The 27,670-nt window shown below is 44.9% G+C and overlaps 2 protein-coding genes across 2 annotated transcripts in view; one reads left to right on the forward strand and one right to left on the reverse strand.

Annotated features, from left to right (window-relative positions):
* Nucleotides 1–27,670, reverse strand: part of otud7a (OTU deubiquitinase 7A) — a 114,757-nt gene that overhangs the window by 20,731 nt on the left and 66,356 nt on the right. The gene's annotated exons all lie outside the window — the stretch shown is intronic.
* Nucleotides 1,419–26,156, forward strand: klf13 (KLF transcription factor 13). Its single transcript, XM_003226930.4, has 2 exons — nt 1,419–2,879; nt 19,214–26,156. Exons 1-2 carry the CDS (start codon nt 2,354–2,356, stop codon nt 19,504–19,506), a joined length of 819 nt encoding a protein of 272 aa, XP_003226978.3. The 5' UTR covers nt 1,419–2,353; the 3' UTR covers nt 19,507–26,156.

Here is a 27,670-nt window from a genome sequence, read left to right on the forward strand (position 1 = left end):
CTTTTATTAAAGGTTTCCCCTGACATTAAGTCCAGTCGTATCCGAATCTGAGGGTCAGAACAAAGGAATGGTTGCAGAGAGTTCTTAATTGCTTTCCATTTGTGCTTCCATTTAGCTACCTGAATGAAATTAGGAGTTTTCCTTGACTGTAAGGAAATAGGTAAAGGTTTTCCCCTGACATTAAGTCCAGTCGTGTCCGACTTTAAAGGTTGGTGCTCATCTCCATTTCTAAGCCAAAGAGCCGGTGTTGTCCGTAGACACCTCCAAGGTCATGTGGCCACATGGAGCACCATTATCTTCCCGCAAAAGCAGTACCTATTGATCTACTCACATTGGCATGTTTTCAAACTGCTAGGTTGGCAGAAGCTGAGGCTAATAGTGGGAGCTCACTCCCCTCCCCGGATTCAAACCACCTACCGTTTTCACTGCCATGGTTCAAAGCTATGGAGTCGGGGGAGTTGCACTTTGGCACACTTTGGCAGAGAAAGCCATACTTTGTAGAACCATGGTTCCCAATCTGTGATCCGTGGACCACCGGTGGTCCCCAAGAACTACTGTGTTTCCCCGAAAATAAGACAGTGTCTTATATTCATTTTTGCTCCCAAAGATGTGCTAGGTCTTATTTTCAGGGGACGTCTTAGTTTTCCATGAAGAAGAATTCACTTTTATTGTTGAACAAAAAAAAAAGAACATTTATTATATACTGTACAGTAGTTGTCATCACAAACCAGCATAACCAGATAAACTGTGAATCCTATCAAGAATTTCTTGTTACTACTATTATTTCCATGTATAACAATCTATATTATGTACATTTACCAATCCTGCCTGCTCTGGTGTTCTGTTCGTTGGGCATGCTTCCAAACAAAAACTTTGCTAGGTCTTACTTTTGGGGGAGGCTTTATATTTAGCAATTCAGCAAAACCTCTACTAGGTCTTATTTTCTGGGGATGTCTTATTTTAGGGGAAACAGGGTATGGTCCGCGGCCTCACCGTTACTACAAGAATGCATGGGTTTCCAGATAAAAAAAGACCCTTTAATGGTTGTGTAAAAGGCATTGCCTGTCACGCAATGAGGTGGCCAGCAACACTGTGGAAATTCTCTCGTCGAAACAGTCATTAAAGGTACAGGAACCCTCTCAGGCTTTCACTTTAGCAATGCCACTGCTGACAGCAACAGACTGAATGGCCCATTGTCTCCAGTTTTCTGCTGCTGACTGGTATAGCAGAACACAACTACTTTATTTTATTTGTAGCCGAGATGAAAGGATTGGCTTTAACATGGGGACACAATGCCCTTGGAGCCGCTTTTCTGGGTTTCTCGGTTTCATTAGCCCATCCCTGTTGGCGTTTCCAGTTCAGTTCAGTTCACTCACTGTACGGCGGGAGGCTTTCATAGGGGCTGGTTTGTTTTGCCAAGACTTTGCGAGACATTCCTAGCTTGGTGTTATGAGGGTATTTCAACCTTTGGGCCAGCAAAATTGCCCCAAAGCCAGACAACAGAATCGCGAGCAGGAGGACAATGTGTGCTGGGCTTTTCGAAAGCTTTTCGAAAGCTCTGCATTGCCACAGCCGGAGGAAAAAGCAGCCACTTTCCGTAAGGCGATGTTTTCTCTTGCATAAGACGAATCTTGACTTTCTTGCCTCCTCTTGAGTCATACGGGGGGAAAAGAACACCAAGAAATTCATTAGCCCAGGGAAATGTGCAAATGAGGCTCTTGTTGTTTTGATTGGCCTGGCTCAAGCCAATGGGTTGCTTCCTTTCGTTTGACTTGCCGTTCTGCTCCTGCCAAGCTCAAGCTCACAGCCACACCGCTCTGCTGTGCGTGGCGGCCACCACGGCCCTGGTTCTCTCCACTCGCTCGGTCTCTCTCCGTCTGCTTCAGTGCAAACAGCTGCCTGAACAGCAGCAGCAGAAACAACGGCTGAAGCCTCTGTTCGTTCCTCCGTTGACTTGCTAAACCTGATGAGAGCAGCTTCTTCTCTGTGACATCAGGGCCAGATGTTTGGCACGGCCCCATCTCCGGGGGTCTGAAGAAATCCAAAGCGCCATAACGGGGCCAGCTCAGAATGCAATGGAAAGGCTGAAGGACCGGACGACTTGTTACCGTGGACAGCTGCTGCCGTTGATCCTCTTTCCAAAGATGGTGAACTGTTCTGGATCAGGGCTCCTCGTGCTCTCGGCTCTCCCCTCTTAAGGGTGTGACCGTGGCACTCACCGTGTTTTCTTCTGGGCTCTGAGAAAACGGAAATCATCACATTTGGGTTTTTATTTACGTACATATTTTTAAAGTTCTCACACAAGCAGGGAAGGTTGCCACTGGTTTCTGTTCCTCAGAAAAGTCTGGGGAAAATGGCAACCGCTGCCTACATTGCCGCCGAGTGCCTTGTCTCGATGTCCAGCCGTGCGATCGTCCATGGTCCTGCCGGGGTCACCGTACCGTCTCCGGTCGTCCCGGAGAGAGCGGAGAAATACGAACTGATGGAGACTGAGAGGGAAAATGGAGACGGGTCCTCGGATTATCTCGTGGCCAGTGTTCTGGCAGGCTTCAACCGGTACCTTCCCAAAGCTTCCTCATTTCCGAAACCAGAGACCGTGGTCCGAGGGGAGTCCCCGAACGCATCTCTTCCTGGGAAGGAGCTTTTGGGGGAAGGAGGCCTCTTGCCGGCCGGCAAACATGGCGGAGGCACAACAGCAGCCACACCTACCCGGCTGGCAGCGGCGGCGAGTGAGCCGAGCCCCAAACAAAGGAGCAGGAAAGGCAGATGTCGGCCTGACCCCGGATTACCTCTGAAAAAGCACAAATGCCACTACGCGGGTTGCGAAAAGGTTTACGGCAAGTCGTCCCACCTGAAGGCTCACCTTAGGACCCACACAGGTGAGTTCCCAATTGATGTGAGGGTTTCTTGTTGACCTTTTGGTGGTGTTTGGAGATGGTGGTGGTCTGGAGGCCGTGCCTTGAGGATGGAAGTCCAGGACAGGCGAATGGGAGAAACTGCTTTCCTGTTGCTGTCGCAGCCTGTGCTTCATCACGAGTGCTGGCCTGTATGTGCTCCTTCTCGCCCTCCTTTCTCCTCATTTAACCCACTGCCCTATTTTCCAAAGTGCGGCCTTGCCTTCTCCACTTCCTTGCCCTCAAACCAGCCTTAGCCATGTTGTGTGCTTAACTGAAGCAGATGTGCATTTGTCGGGATTTAGAATTTGCAGCAATTGTCCTGTTTCTCTTGGATGAACCTCATGGTAGAATATTGCAATCGGCACCGGGGACGAGTATGTAGGAAGGGAATCCGGGGAAGCCAAGGGTTGCGTTGGGAGGAATCTGTGGGTGGAAGGCAGGAAGTTGTTAATGATCGCCGCCGAAGGCAAAATGTAAGGGACAGATGATTATATTTTAATCATTTTCTGATTTTTTTTTTAATTTTTGAGTTTTCACAAATATGTGGACATTATTTAAATTTTTATAAAAAAGAACTTCCATGGAAGGTGATATGGTAACCATGTTTTGGTGCCAGAACATCATAACAGTATAGACCGGGCATGGGCAAACTTCGGCCCTCCGGGTTGCCACTAGTCTGAAGCTTCTTTGTCCACTTGTTTCCATTTGATGTTGGGTAGATACTTGGAACTTATGACCAGAAGCTGAAGTAACACTCTTCTCGATTTGTTGTGCAAGGTATTCCATCCAATGCTTCTGATTGATGTCCGGATGCTACTGGGGAAACCTAAGGGGCAGAACGTTCAAAAGGCGGCATCTTTTCGAAATACATGAACATGGGCCACGATCCACCATGAACTTTTCCTGAAAGGAATGGGAGTTCTGTAGGCAAAACAAAAGGCTTGTTTAGGCAACTTTATGCGCAGTTTTACCGTGTGGGTTGACTCCCACTCTTCTCCAAAATCCTCCATCATTCACTCACTGCTCCTGGAATTGGCCACCAAAGTGAAGGTTCTGCCCATTTTGGCCCACTGTACTACATTTCTCCTCCTGTCTCCAATATGCGGGAGCTTTGCAAAGGGCTATTATTATTATTATTATTATTATTATTATTATTATTATTATTATTATTATTACACAGAAAACAAGATAGATATGCTGGATTTCATATCACAAAATCGCAAGTCGAACACTTCCCAAGCGTTTAGGACTATGTGATGTATTTTCGGATGATGCGCGCAGATCCCAGTTGGGTGGCCTTTTGCAGTTGGCAGATCATAATTTTGTCAATGTCTATTGTTTCCAAATGCTGGCTGAGATCTTTTGGCACGGCACCCAATGTGCCCATCACCACCGGGACCACCTGCACTGGTTTCTGCCAGAGTCTTTGAAGTTCAATCTTGAGGTCCTGATAGCGGCTGAGTTTTTCCTGTTGTTTTTCGTCAATGCGACTGTCACCTGGGATGGCGACATCAATGATCCAAACCTTTTTCTTTTCCACAACTGTGATGTCTGGTGTGTTGTGTTCCAGAATTTTGTCAGTCTGGATTCGGAAGTCCCACAGTATCTCTGCGTGCTCATTTTCCAATACTTTTGCAGGTTTGTGATCCCACCAGTTATTTACTCTTGGGAGGTGTTACTTGAGATAAGTTTCAATGAATAATTTGGGCCACATAGTTGTGCCTCTGTTTGCAGTCTGTCTGTGGGATTTTCTTACAGCAGCTGAGGATATGATCAATGGTTTCGTCGGCTTCCTTGCACAGTGTGCATTTTGGGTCATCAGCTGATTTATTAATTATTATTATTATTATTATTATTATTATTATTATTATTTCTGAGGCGCACCGCAACCCCCCTCGAATCTGGCTGCTTTATTTAGTATTTCAGCCCCGCCATCGTCGGCTCCAAAGGGAGTTCCTTCCCAAGAGGCATTCTTTGCATTGCAGCTCCAGGCCACCACCCTCTTGGGCTGGAGAGCTTTTGTGTTTCATGGAGGATATGCCTCCTCTCTCTCCCTTGCCATTTGAACTTGGCACAACTTCCACGAATCACGCCCACGCAAGCTCTTGCACAAACCTCCCCTTTGCTTCCTTTTCAACACAGAGACAAAAGGAGGTTCAAACAAAAAAAGAGTAGCTCATAAAACCAACTGGAAACTTCAGTGGAAGAGGCGGAGGCTGGAGGGGGATCACTCTGCTCTTTGATACTGAGAAGAAGAAGGAGAAGAAGGAGGGCTTGGTGCCTCCAGGGAAAGGGAGGGTTGGGAAGAGCAGGCCAACGTCATGCGAGAACAGAGCGGGCCGAGGAAGCAGGAGTCAATCGGGGACGCTGGCTCCTGGCCACGTTCTCTTTGTTATTACTATTTTAAAAATGCTTGCCCTCGCCTCGGTGCCTTTCTCTGGGACTCACAGTTGTGTTGATCATATATCTGGGTCGGTGGGAAGCCATGGTGGCCTTGGGGCTGAGTCCCAAGGCTTCCTTGTTTCACGGTTTTTTCTCTCTCCAAGCAAAACCAATCCAAAATTTTGCAGGTGAAATCCAAGATGTGTCCAAGCAACATCAGAATGGGGTCAAGAGGAAAAAAATTGATTAATGAGGCCTGGGTGAAGGCAACACTGCAGCTCCCAAAGGAAGGGTCAACAATATGAAGTGCTGCTGAAAGCAAAATCCCTTCTCTGCCCAAAAGCTGAATGACTCTCCTTCCAAACATCTCCCCCAAAGTTCAAGGTTATCCATTACAAGCAGATGTTGTCATTGTTGGTATTGTTTGCCTTCAAGCTGACCCAAACAAAATGTTATAGTTGCGAGCCCTTCCAGGAACAATAAACTCATCCTGCCATCGATTGAATAAGCTACAACTCTGGAGACCAGGCTTGATTCTCTGCTTGGTCATGGAAACCCTGTCCTCTCGGCCACAGAAAACCCAAATATAATGTTGCCTTAGGGTTGCCATAAGTTGGAAATGACTTGAAGTAAGAAGCTGCACTGCACATATGGAGGGCATTTCTAAATTGTGATAAGTCTTCATAAATTGTGAAGAGTTTTCACGATTACGGGAAATGCAATAAAATCATAATAACAACACTTAATAGTAACACTTTATTTATATTCTGCTCTTCTCCCGGATTACAACACACAAACAGACACAGGCAAACATTCAGTACCTTGTTACAATGAGACACAAATACACAGACAAAGGCAAAGGCTTCTCCTTTCATTTCCGGCTCTGGAGGCAGTACAATGAAATATAATGAGACACAAATACACAGACAAAGGCAAATGCTTCTCCTTTCATTTCTGGCTCTGAAGGCAGTACAATGAAATACAATGAGTCACAAATACACAGACAAAGGCAAAGGCTTCTCCTTTCATTTCCGGCTCTGGAGGCAGTGCTCATCTCTGGCTCTGGGGGAGGTGCTCATCTCCATTTCCAAGCCAAGGAGCCTGCGTTGTCCATAGACACCTCCTGGTCGTGTGGCCGGCATAACTGCATGAAGCATCTTTTTGCCTTTCCCATTGAGGCGGTACCTATTGATCTACTCACATTTGCATGTTTCCGAACTGCTAGATTGGCAGGAGCTAGGCAGCTAACCCTGTCCTGTGGATTCAAACTGCCAACCTTCAGGTCAGCACAAAGGTTTAGCCCATTTCGGCACTGCGGCAAAAGCATACTGCTCAGCCACTCACTTCAGCAGTTTCCTTTTGCCTGAGTCTACAGGGAAGGACCACATTTCGCTGGCTCTTCTCCTCTCCACACTGCTAACTGAATCCAAGTTATTTTCTGAGTTTGAGCATACTTTTCAGCAAGGCAAGTGGCTCATATTTGGCCACGTGGAAGATTCTAAAATTGGATTTCACGTATCAGGCGGCAACACCCCTCCCCAGAGGGATGTCCCAATCCCTTTTCTCACCCCAGCCCAGAAGAGGAACAATTTGTTATAGCCTGTGGGGTGGTGCCTGTTTGCATTCGGGCTGCCAATATTTCTTTGGCCAAGCCCCAAGGTCTCCTTGAGTTCTTGCATTCTCACTGTTGCGCTGCATCACGGGATTTCATGTCTAGATTTGCTACATACTGAGGGTAAGGTTTTTTTTTCCTGTGTGCAATAAAACTACACCAACTTAGGTGTAGTTTGAGGACGTGCAGACTAATGACTCAATGAATTAGTGAGATAGAGAAACTGGAAGCGAACCAAGCGCCCACAAGCAAGAGGAGAGGTTTCAGCCGCGGCAGGCAGGGTGTGACTCACTTGGCCAACCTGCAGGAACTTGTAGGGAGAAGACAAACTACTTTTCCTATCCTTCATCATTCAAAGATCCCTAATGGTGGAGGATTCTTAACACCTATGTCTGACGAAGAAGCCAGAGGAGCTTCAACAGCTTGCATAATATACTGTATGCTTTCGCATTGACCCAGTAACAGCATTGCTACTTATGGATTATGGGTTTTGCTGTACTGTATTTTACTCAACTGCCTGATAAACACAGTGCATATACAGAGGTGTCCTCCATGTGTTCAAGTTAGGGTTTTTTGTTGTTACTATTGTGTGTTTTCAAGTCATTTCCAACTTACTCAGGCCAAACTTGAGGGCATATAACACCAACACTGACAAATGACAAGGGCACCTAAACTCAGAGCAGGTCCAAGGTAATTTTCAAGTGTAGGCGAACAGAAATTTTGCCCCCCCCCCATCCAAAACCAATCACTGAAAAATAAAAGCGTTGGATAAGCGAAAATGTTGGATAATAAGGAGGGATTAAGGAAAAGCCTAAATAAAGAACAACACTCTGAAAACAGGGGAAATCCAGACAGGAAGCAATCAGGGACAGCTAACACCTCCCAAAAAAAGATTTTTCCAGAGCCCGCGTCGGGCCTTCCGGTGGGCCAGACAGCCCGAAGAAGGCCCGAAGAAGGCTCGCAAGACCCGAAAAAGGAAGCGGGGGTGGCGCCATCCTCCCTGGGCCTCAACTGTACCCCTGGAATGATTGTGCCACAGGCAACTGCCTAAATGGCCTCACAGGTGGACCGCCTCTGCCTAAACTCCATCAAGAATTGTCAAAACAGACAAGGCAAGAAGTGTGTTCAGAAGGAGAGCCATCTGCCTTATGGGGAGAGAAAGGAGGTTTGCTTTCTATTTGCATTTCCAGGGAATGGGCCAGGGCTTGATGGTGTTGACACCTCATTTTTGGAGTTTGCACAGAGTTGACTTGATCCAGGTCATCTACAGCAACAGGACTCAAGCCTTGCTGGAACCCAAGGACCAAAAGGAAACTCCAATTCGCCATAATTTTGTCCTTCTGGAAACCTGTTTCCGTCCTCTATCCTCATCCGTAAGGTGCTGCCGTCTTCCTGAACAATTGCCCCCAGCATGTCTGGCTCTTGGGATGGAACAAGGTCGCTTCCATGCTCTGCAAAACCAGAAAAGCTTGTAGTGTTTTCTATGCGAGTTGAAAGTGAAGAGCAGCCCTTCAGGCTAGGAACAGATGATAATGTCATGATTGATTATACGGAGACACGGACGTACAGGGACACCTTGTACTTGTTAAAGAGGCGTGTGCGGCTTCCCTCCCTTTGCCGCCTTTCTTTCCTTGGCTCTAAACCTGACATTACTCTACTGCAAGGCAATCCAAGACACCTGAAGGCACATATTGAAGGCAGAAGGAAAATGGCACAGCAAGATGGGTTGGTAGCGGAGCTGAGTGAGTGGATGATGGCATTTTTACCTAAAGGTAAACAACGAAACTAAACCACCCAGAACCACAAAACTTGGCAACACAACCCACGGTCCTTGTGGCTATGTTCCGACAACAAAACCAAAAATCCAAGTCAGAACCATGGCCCAAAGGAGCCAAAAAACACACAAAAAACAAAACATCTGCACCTGCGCGGAGCAGGACGCAGTGCACGAGCCTCACACGTTAACATTCACAATGTTGAATGTTAACATTGTTTTGCTTTATTTGGTTGTATTTTTAATCGTTGTACGTTTGAGTTCTGCTATTGAAAAGGGTCGAAAGAGTTGACTGTTGGAAAGCGGACCTGTCAGAAAGCAGAAATATGTAATACGAAGCCGATTGGGTGCCGACAGCAGGAACCTTTGGAACGGTGTCAAGACATCATAGTCTGGTCGCGCTTTTAAATATAGAATCAAATTATAGCTTTGCAATGGTGGGCCATTCTAGTCCCGCCAAAGCTCTAAGAAGAGCACATTACTTCATTTGTGGGCCAAGGGTAAGCCCCTGCCGCCCTCATTTGGGGTTGCAGAGATTAGAGGTTGCCACGGAGCAGCTCGAGATGGACCCACGCGTTTCTGCACTATCTAAAATAGGGCAGGGATGATATTCCTTGATATACTTGATATACTTGATACCTTGATATATGATATACTCTTGGTAGCTGGTGACCACTATCTAACACCCCGAAACAGCAGGTATTGGATTGAACCTGCCAGGTGATTTTGCAAAAGGGTTTCGTAAAAGGGTTGAACCAGAAAAGGAAATAATCTGAGCCCTTCGATCTCTTCTTTCTTTGTTCAAAGGGCTGATCCAAATCAAAACAGGCTTCATAGGGTCACAAAGTGTTGGAGAGTACGGGTGTGGTTCCCCCTTCTCTCTCAGTTTTGGTACTTGCTCTCAATTATACTTCTCATTTTAATAAATTGACCTTTGGGCAAAAGGGTAAATGGCGATTCCCTTCCAATGGCTGCTCCGATAATGAGACCAATGGCTCCGTATCTCGGCCTTGGCAACGTTAGGAGAGAGATAATGGGCAGGGAGTGCCAAGCGGTTAATTAGCCCCTTTCACAGATCGGGCTCGCGATCCAGACAGCCGGCTTTGTTCTCTGCTTCCCAACAAAACATTAAGGAGGCAAAAAAATAATATATAATATTAAAATATTCTGATCGCTTGCTGCTGTTGTTGTCATCATCAGACATTCGCCCAGAGCTGGAGACAAGCTGCAACAAGTTAAGCCGCAGTGTCTCTGGAGGTAATAAAGGAAAATAAGAAAGAAAAGACCCACATCACCATCTGTATGGGATCAGGAGTAGGAAAAAAGTGTAGCAACTTCCAGTGGATTTCACGGCGGAGAGGGGATCCGAACCCTGGTTTCCAATATTGTAGTCTAATGCTCAAAGTGCAAAACCACATTGACTCTTCTTTATTTTGATGCCATTTGCTTGTGTTTGTGATCTTAATCCCAAGGAGGCGATAGCTTCCCTTTAAAGTACAGAAGAAAAAGCAGCCTAGCTGTCGAACTGTTCTTGAAAGGCAGAAGGACGTGAACGTTCAAACCATTACAACGAAGCATCAGTTCCGGATCCATGCAAAGAGAGAGCGTCATTTTACTATTTCCAAATGCAAATGCGGCATTTGTCTGTTGTCTGGCTGAGCGCAGTTGGGGCATGTCCAAACCTGGAAACTTGGAAGGAACCTGTCTTGGCCTCGTGGTGGTTCGCAGCTCTGTTTTATAACTTCAAGCGGGGCCTCTGTTTCGTGTTTCCCTCCTTCCCGCCTCTCCAAATAACCCTGGATCAGCTCTTTGGATGCGAGATATTGCTGACGGTGCCAAAACACAAGAGAGAGGGGAAACCGCAGCCCAAATGAAGGGCGGCCATGGCAGGAGTCTTTCTCTGAGGATCTCTCCTCTGCGTACCGTTCTATTTCGGTTGTTTACTGGTCACCCACTTGGCTCCTTTTGCCAGCGAGGAGGAGGAGGAGGAGGAGGCCCACGTGGTCGGTGAGATCATTATCTTACTGTATGTGGGTGAGACAACCGTCAGACAATGAGGGTTGTTTAAGTGCAGGCTCCGAGGCCAGACAAACGTATCCTGTGTTTTGCAAAGCATGCCGTTTCAGCAGTTTACAGAGAGCTGCTTGGGCTGAACGGAAAAGCTGGAAACAGTGGCAGTGCAGCTGTGTGGATGGATGGATTTACAGGAGCCCATGATTATGAGGCAAAAGAACAATAACAGAGAGATCCCTACAAATTACTGCAAGGCATGATGCACTGGGAGGTTTCTCTGTACCTGCTGCAATGAAAGGAAAGGAATACGCCTTGCCGATTGGGCTTGTGGTACTCCATTTGGGCTACGAGAATTGGGATGGCCACCAATCCAAGAGTGCAAAACCAGGACCTCAAAGGCATGTTCTTCCCACAGAAATGGATGCAGAGATTTGAAAGGCCAGTCACTGCTTGGCTTGATTTATATCCCACTTAGTTCTTTGTTGTTTTTTGCCATCATGGAACCATACAATCCTAGACTTGGTCCACCCAGTGTAAGCCGCTTCTGCTAGGCAGGAAGACACAACTAAAGCCTTCCTGACAAATGGCCATCCAGACTCCAAGGCAGCCTATTCCACTGCCCAACAGCTCTAATCGTCAGTAGGTTCTTCCTAAGGTTTTGATGGAATTTCCTTTCCTAGAGTTGAATCCATTGCCCCGTGGTCTCTGGAGCAGCAGATAACAAGGTTGCCCCTTCCTCACAGACATTTTTCACAATTTTGTGGTCTTGAGTAGCCTGAAAGGGTGCTGTGTGTGCAAGAAAACTTGAACTTCTTGATTCTGTTGACGGTAATAACGGGCCCTGAGGTGGCCTCATACCAGAGAGTCGTAGACAGGGAATGGCAGGCCGCTTCATGCCTCAGACACTGCGTTCCCGACCTTCTCCACAATCCTCATTTCTTCTTAATGGGCAGTTTTGCTCAAGACTGTCTGCAGTGGACTCTTCTAGGTCTCAGAAAACAGGACATGTGAAAAAGACCTAGATGTCTCAGCCGACCACAAGCAAAACATGAGTCAACAATGAGATTCTGGGCTGCATCAAGAGGAATCTAGTGCCGACGCCAAGGGAAATGATTTCCCCATTCTCATGTGCTTTGCTCTCACCGTTGTTTTTGCATTACGTTGTCTCTTTGCAAAGGCCTGTGCATACTTGATAGTCCTCACTAAGCTTTAGCCTGCAGGCAAAGGCATTCAGAGATGGCACCAAGTGTGAAAATGAAGCCTTATGGAGAGGCTTGGAGAAGAGAAGACAGAGAGGGGACATAAATAGTTGAAGAGCTGTCATGCAGAAGATGGAGAAAACAAGCTTAGAACACTGACCATTGGGTTCAAGTCGTAAGATAAGATGTTCTACCTAATTTGATGAAGAGCTTCTTTATTGTAAGAACAATTCCAAACAGTGGAATAGCTTGCTTCAGATGGTGGTGAGCTCTCTTTGGAGAACTTCAGATGAAGGTAGGATGGCCTTCTCTCAGGAGCATTTTTGTTGGACTAGATGGCCCTTTTGGTCCCAACTCTACGATTCCAAGAACAAAGAGACCTGTTCTCTTGGTTGGGCAATATGATTTATAAAGCATTTGATTTTAGTGGGAAATGGAGTAAATGGACTTGGATGCTCTTAATTTATGTGTTGGCCATTAACGCTCTCCTTCCTGCTGCTTGTGTATTTAGCAATGGTCGGCTCATTGTGGCAACCATAATCCCATATAACCATATAGGCGGATTCTGGAATACAGAAGGTCTGTTCAAAAATAGCCTATATTTCACGGCAGATATCAAAACGCCCCAAGACATTTTTTACTGTGCTTTCAGAGAAAACAAAGTCTTCCTGCAGCATTTCCATTTGATTGCCCTCCACACCACTCGTTCCTTTATTTATTTAAGTCCTAATGATATGTTATGTAGGGCCATGCTTTGACTTCTCTTGAAATCCAATCCCACAAAAAAGCAGGGTTGCAAAGTATAAGGTAGAGGCTGCAAAAAAGTCTCCATAGCGAAGGACGATTTTTTCCCTTTTTCAGCCCAGTCGACAAATATTCCAAATGTCTTACCTACCTGATCTAAGAGATAAGGCAGGTGCTTAATGGGGTTGTTTGAACAGCTGGGGAATCGGGGGCCGGAGCCAGCCATGGGGGTGCCTTGTGCATGAAGGCAGCGCACTTTGGAAATAAGTTATTCCCCTATATTTTGGGTTTCAAAACAGAGTGGGCAAAACATGGATTCCAGAAATACAAGAGGATTATACAAATTCAGCAACTTGCTTCTTCTAAAGCAGGGGTTCGGAATGTACACCCGCCGAATGTAATTCTTGAAGTCCCACAAAGCTCCAGACTACCAGTTTTTAATAGACGTTCATGTTTTCAAAACAAAGAGACGGGCAAAGTGTGAATCACAGGCTATGTGTCCCTTCCCAGTGCCAAAAGATGTGCTAAAATGTCCCAGGAAGGACCCAAAACATGGTGAAAATTAGGGATGTGCACGATATATGTTTCCTTCGTGCATTCGTTTCGTGTCAACTGTTCGTCTACACGAAATGAATAATGACATTTTTGTACGAAACGAGAGGCGACACGAAAATGAAAGCCGCACACTCACGAAAAGCAGGCGAGGAGCTAGGATTGGTTCCCACTTGCTTTCGTGTCAAGCTGATTTTCGTACCAAGAAGGGGTTTCCCATTACATGCTCCCGAAGGTAACAAAAGTAACAAAAGAACGGATGAAACGAAGGAAAACGGTTCCGCACACAACTCAACTAAAGAGCGGCTGAGTTGTTCTCAAGGCTGGAAGTTGAATCATAGAATAGTAGAGTTGGAAGAGACCTCATGGGCCATCCAGTCCAAGATCCAGAATCTTTTGAGCCAGAAACATTGCTTCTCCAAAAATATACAGATGTCAGTTTTTCCATGAGAACGTGTCTCTTGGTTACTAAGACATTGAAATAGTATATTCATCTTGCTCCTCCTAGAGCCTTACGGTCTTCTCTGAGCAGAAGTCTACTGTATTAGCAGCCAGCTGGAAAAGACTAAAAAAAGAACCAGACTGAAAATTGTTGCCGTGTTGTCAATTCTGGGCATTTCCCCAAGCGGCAGAAAGTGGAGCGAAGGTAACTGGGATGGAAAGGAATCCCGCTTGCTCTGGAGTCGGGTTTTCAGAAAAGCTAACCCAGGTCAAATCATCTGAGGTCATTTCTTTGGCTCAGCCCGGAAAAGCAAACGTCAGGAATCACCCAATACAGAATCACTTGATATTATTCTGGAAGCACACGCATGTCGGGATGACCTTATTCCGTTAATATTTGCAGAGAGTGAGGAAAGAAGGAGAATGAGTAATCCAGGCCGGGGGCGGAGGGAACGGGTGAGGATTTGTTTTCATACTTTTCAAGGAAATAAAGAGCCGGAGATCGATTCCAAGCCACCTTCCAGCTTCAGGGTGGTACAAATGGTGTAGTTAAAAAAGAAAGCTTGCCGTCACTGAAGCGAAATCGGAGACCAGGCCACAATGACACATACATTGGCGTTTGTCCGTCTTGGAGGCGCTTTGAGTTTTTACAACCGTACAGCGGGCAGACGGAATCCAAAGAGAAATGAAAACTGTACATGGAATAAATAAATCACAGAGCTTAAAATAGCCCTTGAGAAAAAGAGGGGATGTTAAGATGTGATTTTGGGTTGTGTTTTTTTTTTTTCATGCAGGCCACAAAGAAAGCACCTTTTATGCAGTTGGCCCAAAGGAATCATCCGCCTGAAGGATGATTCAAGGTTTGGCTTTCTGGTCAGTTTGAAGTTCCTGCATGAAAACCATGGAAGTGGAAATGTTTTCCCAAACCACGCCAAGCTTTATTTAAGGATGCTTTGTTTAAAAATATCCACGGTTTTGCTCAGTCAGGCAAGGCTGCGGCTCCACCCTAAGAAATCATGTCCGATGGGTCTATCTTTGGAAAGATCCCAACCGCTCTTTCCTTCAGAAGGGAGACTATCCTGGCTGCTCCTTTTATGTGGCTCTCAGAATACGCTAGTGTTCATTTTTAAACACTACAATATGTCACAGGATGGAAGAACTGTGCCTTATTTATCGTGCCATCTGCGAAATCGGGGCTCTGGACGAAAGCCTGGAGGAGTGTGTGATGCTGAAGCTTGACCAGTCTTTTTTCTACAAAAGGTTTTGCCTTGGTCACAGAGCATGTTGTTGTTGTTGTTGTTGTTGTTGTTGTTGTTGTTGTTGTTGTTGTTGTTGGTGGTGGTGGTGTTATGTGCCTTCCAGGCATTTCTGACTGACTTATTGCAGAGCTTTCTTGTTTGTTTTGTCTTCTCCTGAGGCTGAGAGAATGAGACTTGCCCAAAGTCACTCAGTGGATTTCTACGGTATGGCGGCACTATGTTGCCACACGCCTCTTTTGCACCCAAGGTTGCTCCTTCTGTGGCTCATGCCAAACAAGGTGTCCTGGGGCCAGTTGGCCACACAAAGCAGTACAAGTCATAGCAGAACGAAATGTGGCAAGATTGACTAGATGTTACAGAAGGAAGGCAGCTGCATCCATGAGCTGTCATCGCACAGTGGGAAAATACCTGGAATCTCACCTTGATACAGGATATAAGCAAGAACCAACACAAGCTTTCACCTGAGCTTGCTTCCCATATCTCAAGCCATAGCACATCTGGCGTGTGCTTGGGGAAACTGCATTTCCTGACTCACAATGAAGCACCTGTAAGAAGATTAAGGAGGGACTTGATATCCATGCAACATTTGCAGTAGGGAATCAACCTACCGTGCTATTCTACAATGCTTGGCCAACCCAGAACCAGCGTTGAGTCCAAAACACCTGGAGGGCCCAAGTCTGCCCATGCCTGAGCTAAACCCTTGCCATTCCTCCTTTGGGTTGCCAACATTTGGGATTTTGATTCTCCCTGACCACATCCTGAATGGCACCTTTGTTCTGGGTTGGCCAGGGACCTGTTTTGCTCCAGAACGCTTCTGCACAAGCTGAGTCTGATGCAAGAACGTTTCACCACACGGCGAGTTCTCATCCCACATATGAGGCAACCAGTTCTTAGAATCCCCGTTTCTCTTGATTGCTTCCTTTCCTGCCAGTAAATGGGCACCTACCCTGCATAACCTCACCTGCACCGAAAACCACACTCCCCGCCCTTCAGCCCTGCCTGGTTTGAGAGACACAGGCGACGTGCGGCAGGGCTTCCATATAAGGTGTCGGTGTCGAAGCGAAGCCTCCATGTCTCAATTAAGGCCCATCGGCAGGCCTGTTCTTGGGGCGTTTGTTTACCTATGGCTTTGCTCTGTTTGTTTTATCAGCTGTTTTCCAGGCGGCATCGTCTAGCATCTTGCCCCATTCCTCATGCTAATATTGCACTCGCAAATACGCGTGCGTGCTTCGAGGATCTTGGAAACACAACACCCAATTTGTAGAGCAGTCATGTCTGGGCACGTTCTAATTGCCAGCAGCTCCTAAGAGGTGAAAACGAGGAGAAAGTGCCCGTCGGATCGGCACAACTGGCTGGCGCAGTGGCTTCCGTTTCGGCTCCCAGAGACCACTGCGATGCCCACCAGTGACGGAACTGGACCAAACTTGGCACACAGAACTCCCGTGACCCTCTTTACGTCCTGGTGCTATTTGGAGGAGGATGGGCCATGGACGATGGGAACTGCAATGCCTTCACTCATTTCCTCTGTAGACTATTCATCTCAGACTCACATATCGATGAATTCTGTTGTTTAGGAAACTTCCCAAATAAAATTCCATAATTGTCTGACATTGAGACATCACACTAATAAAAGAACTTCCAATCAGAATGCTGCTGCGGTGGAAACGTTAACTATGGGGGGCAATGCATTAAAACTGATGTCGGAAGGCAAATGTCATTGCGGCGCTAGGAACCGGCAGATGGCCAAGGAGAGGGACGGCAGCTGCGGAGTGACATTCGTTCACTGGATAGAGGGACAATTGAGGTCAAGCGAGCAGAGAATAGCCCAACGGAGCAGAGTCTGGACAGGGCAGAGCCATGCTCAGGGAGCATAGCAACGAGAAGAGAGATTCCTCGCAGGGCCAAGTTGCGCCATGAGCCTTCAAGGGAGTCTAAACAGGAAGAGCTTTTTCCTTCTTTCTTTATCGGGGTTGCCCCATGGCATACCAAGCCAAAAAAGGAAAGGCAGGGGAATTTCATGTTTAGAGTTGGATCCCCTCTCTAAGATATCTCCTCATGTATATATATGGAAACACAAGTATTCCAAAATCAGGGAAGAAAGAATCAGAACACTTTTGGCCCAATGTATTTTGGGTCAGGAATTTTGTATGGAGGGTTGCCATTGTCCTTTCTGTTTTTGTGGCTGATCTGACTGGAGCTGTGGAGTGGCCGCTATATTAATGTAAGAGGAACATGGCAGACATAATTCAAGGAGGGAAAGGAGACAACAACCTCACCACGCCTCCTCATTCGTCTCCCTGTCAAAGCCCACAAAACTGGTGGCCACAAATAGGATGATGATGCCTCCTCCCACGCAGTGAGAAACTCCATAGAAACGGGGGATTTGATTAAGAAATAAAGAACCAAACAATAGAAGGGGCGGGACAGTGAGAGAGGGATCAAGACTGGCTTGGAGGCAGATGACCCATTAGACGTGATGCACTCTTAAGTCAAGGATGCAGTAAATGGCAGACAAAAGCACATTCACTTTGTCACCTGTGGAATATGTCCTTACGTTTATCTCCCTTGTGCTGATATCCTAAACTGGAGACTTAGTTACATTGGTTTGCACATCTATAACTAGCATGCCTATTGATTGCCGACTGCCCCCCATAGTAGCGGCATTTGGACTTACGACTCAATATGGGTTTTTTCTTCTTCTTACTACTCAATATGATTATTTTTTTCTTCCTTTTGTGTTTTTATTTCCTGGCTTTTGTTAGGCTGAAACATCACATGCAAATGGGTTGCCTTCCCTGCTTTGATAATGAATGGAAACAATGCAAGAAAATCAGGAGATTATCACACTATGCTGTTAAAGCGCGCTATTCCACTTTTACTGCTATGGTATCCTGAGATCGCAGTTTAGGTAAAGGCCTTTAACATTCTCAGGCCCACTGAACTACAAAGCCCTGAATTCCACAAGAGGTAGCTACAGGATTTAAAGTGGAATAGCAGCGCTTTGACAGCGTGGTGTGATAATTCTGGATCTTTGCCTCCTAAGCTCTAAATTCTTTACAGCCACATGGCACTTCACGCTCTGCTTGCTGTGAGCTGAATGCTCAACCATAAGTATCCCGCTTTTATATTTTGGGTGCTCTGCTGTATTTTAGGATAACAGAAAATCTTAACACTTTGTCAGCGTGCTGTGATAACTCTGGATCTTTGCCTCCTAAGCTCTAAATTCTTTACAGCCACGTGGCATTTCACACTCTGCTTGCTGTGAGCTGAATGCTCAACCATAAGTATCCCGCTTTTATATTTTGGGTGCTCTGCTTTATTTTAGGATAACAGAAAATCTTAACACTTTGACAGCGTGGTGTGATAACTCTGGATCTTTGCCTCCTAAGCTCTAAATTCTTTACAGCCACGTGGCATTTCACACTCTGCTTGCTGTGAGCTGAATGCTCAACCATAAGTATCCCGCTTTTATATTTTGGGTGCTCTGCTGTATTTTAGGATTACAGAAAATCTTAACACTTTGTCAGCGTGCTGTGATAACTCTGGATCTTTGCCTCCTAAGCTCTAAATTCTTTACAGCCACGTGGCATTTCACACTCTGCTTGCTGTGAGCTGAATGCTCAACCATAAGTATCCCGCTTTTATATTTTGGGTGCTCTGCTTTATTTTAGGATAACAGAAAATCTTAACACTTTGACAGCGTGGTGTGATAACTCTGGATCTTTGCCTCCTAAGCTCTAAATTCTTTACAGCCACGTGGCATTTCACACTCTGCTTGCTGTGAGCTGAATGCTCAACTATAAGTATCCCGCTTTTATATTTTGGGTGCTCTGCTGTATTTTAGGATAACAGAAAATCTTAACACTTTGACAGCGTGGTGTGATAACTCTGGATCTTTGCCTCCTAAGCTCTAAATTCTTTACAGCCACGTGGCATTTCACACTCTGCTTGCTGTGAGCTGAATGCTCAACTATAAGTATCCCGCTTTTATATTTTGGGTGCTCTGCTGTATTTTAGGATAACAGAAAATCTTAACACTTTGACAGCGTGGTGTGATAACTCTGGATCTTTGCCTCCTAAGCTCTAAATTCATTACTGCCACATGGCACTTCACACTCTGCTTGCTGTGAGCTGAATGCTCAACCATAAGTATCCCAATTTTATATTTTGGGTGCTCTGCTGTATTTTAGGATAACAGAAAATCTTAACACTTTGACAGCGTGGCGTGATAATCTCCTCAAATTCTAAAGTGCAGATGCACCCTGCGATTCCTTTGGAATGTAAATAGGATAACAACATCACGACCCTGGTCTGAGACTCTTACTTTCTTCTCTTGGCAGGGGAGAGGCCTTTCGAATGCCGCTGGGAGGAATGCAACAAAAAGTTTGCCCGTTCAGATGAGCTGGCCCGGCATTTCCGCACCCACACCGGGGAGAAGAAGTTTGGCTGCCCGCTCTGCGAGAAGCGCTTCATGCGCAGCGACCACCTGACGAAGCACGCCCGCCGGCACGCCAACTTCCACCCGAGCATGCTCAAGCGGAGGGGCGGGAGCGGCTCCAGGACCGGGTCTGTGAGTGACTACAGCCGCTCGGACGCCTCCAGCCCCACCACCAGCCCCGCCAGCTCCCCCTGAGACCCCTGCACTGGATGCTCGCACTTTGGCCCCTTCTTGTTGTACCCAATTCTAGGATTTGGAGTTATTTGCATTGCACACTTTGCTTCCCATTTCCTTGGAAAGACTCTCCCATGTCCCTTCCCCCAAAATGGAGGTCGTTTTCCCTCTCTGGAACTCTGGAGAAGAAAATATTCAACAGAGCTGAATTGGCCTCCTATGACGTACAGTAGGACCCATGTAACCGCGGACCCCATATCTGCATTTTCCTCTAGGGAAATATTTTCGTTGTGTGATTCTGTGATGTGCTTCCCCAGAAGTTATGAAAGATTTGCTCTGAAGGACGTAATTAATTTCTAGAGCGGTATTGCAATGGTATTCTGGGATGAGAAGTCCACCAATTTAATGGCATTCGCTTTTATCCAAGGTCTCTAGAGCCTCCAATGTAACTATGAGACTAGAGGTCAGGTAATTTAATGGCGTTTGCTCATATCTGCGGTCTCAGGTAACGGTGGTCCAGCTGAAACGCAAGCCTTGCAGATACAGAGGGGTCTTACTGGTCCTACACTGAAGGGCCTCTGCTCTGTCTCCCGGTCAAGATCTTCTCTTGCCGTCCTCTTCCTTCAAAGCCTTAAGAAGATGCTCCTGTTGCCAGGTTTTTAAATCTATTTTTAAAGAAGATTTTCACTCAGGTGTCAATGCCTTTTTTGTAGGAAGTGATTGCAAAACAGGAATGCCTGTACAGCTTCATTCAACCAGGTTGGACTGTAAAAAAGACAAAAACAGACCCACCACCTTCTCCTCTCATCTTTCTCAGGGATATGTATTTATGTTGTTCGGTTAAGTACAATGAAGACGCACTCTCCTCTCGCAGCCTCGCTTTCTAAAGATGTTTGCACTCAGAACAGTGGTGCCGAGTGTTGTTTTCACAGCACACCCCAAAGCGGAAACCAAGGCTGAACTTGGCAGTCAGGTGCTGTGGCTTCATGGCTGGTAAATACGCTTGGAGACCTTGGACCGAATCTATGGAGGTCACCCTACCATTCTCCTTCAGTCATTCTCATTTTCACTTTGGGTCACTTCACACTGAGATGCTTCTATCAACACCAGCTTCCTGTTGCAACAAAAATTGTCTACAAAGTTTGATACTTTTATATATATCTATTTCTATATATCTATATTAAAATGGACTTGATTGGGGAAGGTGAAAACCACCACTGCAGTGAACTAGAGGCCTTAATCAGTTCCCTTCCCTCATAAAAGTTAGGGAAATGTTCTTAGACCGGTGAATAACTGAGTCATGAAATACAAGATGCCTGGGTTGTGCTTTCGAGGCATTGTGTCCACCTTCATCAATATGTGCTGGACAACAAAACTCATCATCTCTGGCCAAAGGTTCAATGCTCACATTGGTCATTGGGAAAGATGGGAGATGTGGTCCAACACATCTGGGAGAAGGTGACCTTACAACTTGTAATCCTTTGGGAAGTCCTCCTCAAGGAGCTTCTCTTGGAGGACTACATCTCTCTCCATTCTCCTGTGCTTCTGGTCTGCATGCCTGTTGTGTGACTAACAGGACAGGGATGCAGATGGTATCCACTTGAACCCTTTTCTGTTTCAAAGGTCCAGAGAAACCATGTGTCCCAAATTCATCCAAACTTTATCAAGAAGGTACTTGTCTACTATCATAACTCTTGATTCCAAGAGTTGTTTTGGAACAAAAACATGTTGTTTTGCCCCAGAACACTTCCATATGCTGCTGCCTTGTAGTTAGGATGCTCTTGCCAGTAATGAGATGAAGCCTAGAACATGGAATAGAAAACAAGTGTGCAAACCTTGCATCTAGAAAGTGTTACAACCAGAGTGTTCTAACTCAACGGCACTTCACTTTTCTCCAGTATCTGTAGCATTGTGAAAACCTTCTTCCCAACTAGCAAGACCATGGCTCCCAGATGGACTTCCCATTGCCTTGTCCATCTCAGGGCTAAGAGTCCCCCAGTAGCTTCCTCATCTACAGTAGGACCAGCCAACTCTTGTTTACATCCTACAGTGGCTACTATATATATATAGGGTGACTAATTCAAAAATAAACACCTTGACCCAACAAAAGAGATCTCTGAGAAGCCTTTCACATGCATTATTAGAGTTGCCAGGCATCTTATTATATGGGACAGACCTTACTTGAAAGCTTGCAGGTTTTCTCTATGGAGTTGCATCCTTGCGCAACTCAAGCATCTTTTGAGGTATACTCATACTGAAAGCTTGCTATTCGCATACAACTGGATTGGCTCTGAGGTCTAGAAGAGAAATAATATTGGGAAGACTACACACAGAGGCTCTTCTCCAATATCTAGCTAAGCCAACAACAATAACAAGGTCCCTCTCTCGCATATATACATGGGGAGGGGAGATATAGGAAGATATGTCTATATATGAATCAGGGCAAACTTATTATTGTTGGCTTGGCTTGTTCCAATGCTGTATATTAAACATTCAGGTGCTCTTTTTAGTGATCCTATTTTTTTCCTATTACTGTAAATATCAATGCAGTTGACTGTAGCACAAGGAAACAAATTCCACTACGAGTGTTTACGAAAGGTATAATCCTCTCCGCAAATCCTCTCTTACATTCCAAAGTGTCTTGAGCAAGAGCTTCCTTCTTGCTTTGCAATAAATCCGTTTTTCCGGGTCATTAAAAAACAAAACAAAACAGAAGACAGAAATGTACTGTACTTTAACTGTCAGAGGAAAATGATATATCATAACTTAAGCAATTTCTTGGCACATGCAAAAATTGTTCTTAAGTATCTTGCATTCTTTCCATTGCCAGGGACAATGTCTAGAATCCTTGCGTCTATATCAGGGGACTTAATGTTGGAAAGTTTTGTGATGTTCATATTTTGCAGAAAGCTTCTGTTATGTTACTACAAACTTCTCCTTACTCAATGGAACCAATGCACAACAGTCCCAATGCGCATCCCTCCCAAAGCACATCATATCGGCACTCTTGCTAGCGTCCTGTAACGCATCTCTGCAAATCACCAACAGGATTCCTTAGTGTCTCTTTTATGTAGCTAAGTATACATAAAGTCACATATCGTAGATTATGAGATCTGATTCCGGGATATATAAACAAAGGTCACACTCTATAATTTCAGTATTTTATGGGCACTGGCTTCAGAAGTTCATGTTTGGGCTAAGCAAGGAATCATCATTGAGCTACCACGAATTGGTTGCACATTTGTTTGTTTCACATAACAAGTTGCCACAAACTCTGTACATTCAGGAAAAGGCACAATGTTGTTTATAGAGTCACGGCTGCAATATCTGTGGCAGCCTTGAACAAGACCAGCCATGCGTATCAGTTCTCAGAGGCAAAGTACTTTCTCACTCAGAGGCAAAAAATCTAAAAGCCAAGTCGATTTGGTAGGTTTTCACTGTAGCTACTTGAGATGCCTTCAGAATAGCCAAGAGAAACTATTAATTGCCTACAACGTGGCATAAACAACAGGAATATATACCTAGCAGTAGGGACTGAATTATGATTAGATAGGAATGAATAGTTAGACAGTAGGTGGGATATAAGGGACTATAACATCTAATATAACCAATAAAATTACTTAAGAGAACATTATCCTCTCTCCAAGAGAACTATACTTTTCTTCTTTTTCCCAGTAGCGAATGGTACTATGCCTTAGAAATTTCAAGTAAGCATTGCCCCACAAACACTAGCAGAAACCATACCGACTGCTTATGGGGACGGGTCCTTTGGAGGCACCTGCCTTCCTGTGGTCCAAAATATACCAAAGACGTGAGGATGGCGCAAGTTCAGAGTAGCTAGCCCTGAGTGATTCCAGATCTTGGTTGACTTGAGTCATTCCAATGTCATTCGCTTAGACCCAGAGCTTGAAAAGGCCACTTTTTGGAACTGGCCGCTGGACTACGATTGTTTCCCAAGCTCTACTTGGAGTGAGCAAGACCATGGGTCCACTTAGGCTAGCCTTACTTGATGCCAGTTGGCCGTGGGAGTGACACCAGATCTTTCCCAACCAGGGATGCCATAGACTGGATAGAAATGAAGGATGACTGCTATCCTATGGGAAGGGGAGGCTATCTTTAAATATCTGAAGGGATGGAGCCAGGTTGGGTGTCCTGTTGCTCCAGAAACTAGAACACAAATGAATGGATTCAAATTACAAGAAAAGAGATTTGACTTAAACATTTGTAGCTATCCAACTGTCAAAGAGACTTCTCTGAAGGTCGATGGGCTCTCCATACTTTGAGGTTTTTGTGGAGAGTATTTAGGCGTGCTTTTGTTGTGTAGCACTAAAGCGGCTTGAGCGAGTCGGCCTTTGCTGTACCTTCCAACCCTGCGATTCTCCGATCCCCAAACCGACTTTACAACCTCATAATTTCAATGTAATATAAAAGGGCAAATGGGTATGGAAGCCTCGCTTTGCAAACAGAAAGGGGAATACTGCTATGTCTATTTATTTGGAACGAACGTTGCTATTTTGAAATGTGGAGGAAGTGTGAACAATGCTTCTGATGTGCCTCAGTAGATTTGAAGAAACAATGTGCTTTCTTTCCAGTTTCATACAGGATACTAAGCATATTCAAACACACTCAGGGTTTGCTAATTGCAGTCTCCTGTCTGGCAACAAGAGAGAATGGCAAAACCTCATTGTAGCCTTGTTTGCGATGGTTTGACAAATGATGATTGGGCTAAAATGCCTTCAATTTGATTAGAAGTTGTGTTTTAGATGTATAAATGAGAGGGGGGGGGGGGTGTTCCTGCCAGCCAGACACAAGAGCAGATGTATTTGTTTTCCTGGGCATCCCACTTTCTACCCCAGACTATTCTATTGTATGTAGCAGTTATCTGTAAAGTTGTCAAGACTTGTTGTGTAAAAAATGTTAAAGCATTAATCTCCAAGGGATTTCAAGCTTCCTTGGTTCTGTCAGCCCTAAAGCACACATGCAAAACATTTTGCCCACTGGAGAAAAACGGGTCAACGACTGTGGCAACTAGGTCCAATTTCTATGACCCACTCCAAAGGATAAGTCTGGGAATTGTCATGGATGAGGTGTCTTATCTCCACACTGTTCATTTTACAATCGTTCCCATACGGACACAACCTATGGCATACAGACCATTCTGCACATTAGTCTTCCTAAGCAAACCATCTCCCAAGGCTGGCCAAGACCAAAAGGTCTACAGAAGGATAATAGAGAGAGCACCAGGGAGTTAAGAGAAGATCCTGCCTCATGTTGAGAGGAGGTCTCCAGAAGATCTCAGCATGGATTTGAGCAGGATAAGGTTTCACAGCCATAATTTTGGATGGACAGGCAGCCACAAGTGCGTTGTGTCCTCCTTGCAATTTTCCCCAAGTCAGCCACAGTTTCTGAACTAAGCCTGGTCTCTTAACCCTGAGGTTCCAGCCCTTGTCAAGTTTTGAGGAAAGAAAGAAATGGTCACAAATATGGTGGCGAATCTTGGCACATTGGGAGGGGAAAGATTTACCGATTTCCATACTAGAAGCACTGATCCGTAGGACAACTCTGTGTATTTATTTCATGGCCATGAATAGAAGGCCTGATTTTGAAAAATTGACCGAAACTTCACTGAACTTCTAAGAAGCCAAGCATGCCTCTGTTGACTTGGTAATGGCCTACATCAGTGGTTCTCAACCTGGGGTCCCCAGATGTTTTTGGCCTACAACTCCCAGAAATCCCAGCCATTTACCAGCTGTTGGGATTTCGGGGAGTTGAAGGCCAAAAACATCTGGGGACCCCAGGTTGAGAACCACTGACCTGCATGTTATTACACTTAATGCATGTGATACCACCCATGCGTGGACCTTACTGCCACATCTCAGAAAGTACCTCACCACCAGCACTAGACCCACAACACATGGGGCACAAACGCACCAGCATTGTCACCTTCCAGAACCATCTGAAAGGAAAGAGAGCACATTCATGGGTTCAACCATTGGTTATTTGTTTAGCTTTGAAGATTGACTAATGTGTCCTTTTCCCACCTCAACCTCCTTCACCTCCTCCATCCTTGCAATAGACTCAGGTTTGGAGTTGCCAGCAATACTATGGAGTCAAGAGGGAAGCATTAGAGAACTTTCCTAAGTGCCGCAAACACAATGTGTTGACCATTCTTAACTCCCATTTCTCTTGAAACTATACCTAGTATACTGTGTATAATTACTTGCGTGGACATATATAATAGACTGTTATAGGGACGTATATCTTTTCTCTGTGTGAGTACATGAATGAAAGTATGTGGATATTATACCTGTTTACACACTTATCCTCAATTTGGGACAAAAGATGACAGTCCTGATCACTGTTTCCCCTCATCCGTTTTCTCAACAGCACTTCATTGCTTCCAAGGGTCACTTTTTGGGATTTTTTTTCACAAAAAAAAATCACTACATTGAAGTATTGCAGTTGTACATACAGCCGTATGCTGGTCTTTGTTTGCTCTGCTGTCGTCTTTTTTAAAAATTACTTTTTTTTGTACTGCATTGATTTATATATTGTGACAATGTTCCTATGCAACAAACGGAAAAGGCAGACAGCAAACAGATGTCAGATGTCAACTTATATGCATGATCAGCGATGTTTGCATTGCTAAATAAAAGCGATGATTGAGAAAATGCCATGTATTCATTGCCTGCTATATAGTCCTGTTTTGAGTTACTGTATATACTCGAGTATAAGCCTAGTTTTTCAGTCCTTTTTTAGGACTGAAAAAAACCCTCCTCGGCTTATACTCGGGTGAGGGTCCTGGTGGGCTTATATTCAGGTTGGCTTATACTCAAGTATATATGGTATATTTATTATTTTTCTCTATTATTATTGGTATTGTTACATTTATTATTTTACTCTATTATTATTACATTTATTATTTTACTCTATTATTGTTGTTACTTTTACATTTAGTTTACTCTATTTTTATTATTATTAATACATTTATTTTACTCTATTTATTATTACATTTTTTATTTTACTGCATTTATTATTATTATTATTACATTTATTATATCACTCTATTATTATTAAAAGGATACATAAGCACATTTACATTGAAGAAGATGGAAATAAGGATTCAATCAGAGTTGAAGAGTCATATCTTAAATTACAGTTTGATGTAAAGATTCAAAAACATTTAAACTACTGAGGCCTCAGTTAATGTAATTTTATTGGTATCTCAGCTTATACTGGAGTCAATGTTTTTGTGGTAAAATTAGGTGCCTCGGCTTATAATCAGGTTGGCTTATACTCGAGTATATACGGTATTTCCTCTTCTGCAACCCATTTGGACGGACTCCTCTAAAATCAATATGGACATGGATGGTGTCCGATCAGGAGATTTACTGCCTTATCCTTTTAGAAGGAAGCTCTCCAGTTTCTCATTTCTTATTTACCATTTGACTTTTGGTGACCCAACACATGAAAGACCCTTCCCAAGCGCCTTGGCCATCAACTCTCCTGCAAAGATCTTGCAAAGTCAGGACAACCATGACTAAGTCCACCCATCTATGATGCAGTTGTCTTCTTTTCCCACTGACTCCCACTTTCCCCAGAATTACTGTCTTTTCCAATGAGTCATGTTGTCTCATATGTTAGATCCAAAGTGAAGTAACATCAGCTGCCATTCTGGTTTCCAGTAAGAGTTAAAGCTTTATTGGCTTTCAGGCTCATTCATGTGTCTCTTTTGGCAGTTCATAGCATTGGCAGAACTCCCTTCCAAATTTCCGCCGGAAGTAGGAAACAATTTGAAGGCACACTTGTCACAGCAACAACCCTAAGCACGTATACACTAAATAGTAAATCTTCGACTTGATTGCATCTTGTTGCTGTGTGCCTTTAAGTCATTTCTTTAATGCAGTTGTTCTCAAGTTGGGATCCTCCAGAAGCTTTGGACTTCAACCCCCAGAAGCCCCAACTAACATGTCCAACTGTCAGGAATTCTGGAGTGGAAGGCCAAATATTTCTCCAAGATATCATCATCATCATCATCATCATCATCATCATCATTTAATTACTTATTAATCGCCCTCCATCCAAGATGCTCTAGGCCAGGGTTCCCCAAACTAAGGCCTGGGGGCCGGATGCGGCCCTCCGAGGTCATTTACCTGGCCCCCGCCCTCAGTTTTATAATATAATA

Source organism: Anolis carolinensis, unplaced genomic scaffold, assembly GCF_035594765.1.
Source record: "Anolis carolinensis isolate JA03-04 unplaced genomic scaffold, rAnoCar3.1.pri scaffold_11, whole genome shotgun sequence".
NCBI lineage: Eukaryota > Metazoa > Chordata > Lepidosauria > Squamata > Dactyloidae > Anolis > Anolis carolinensis.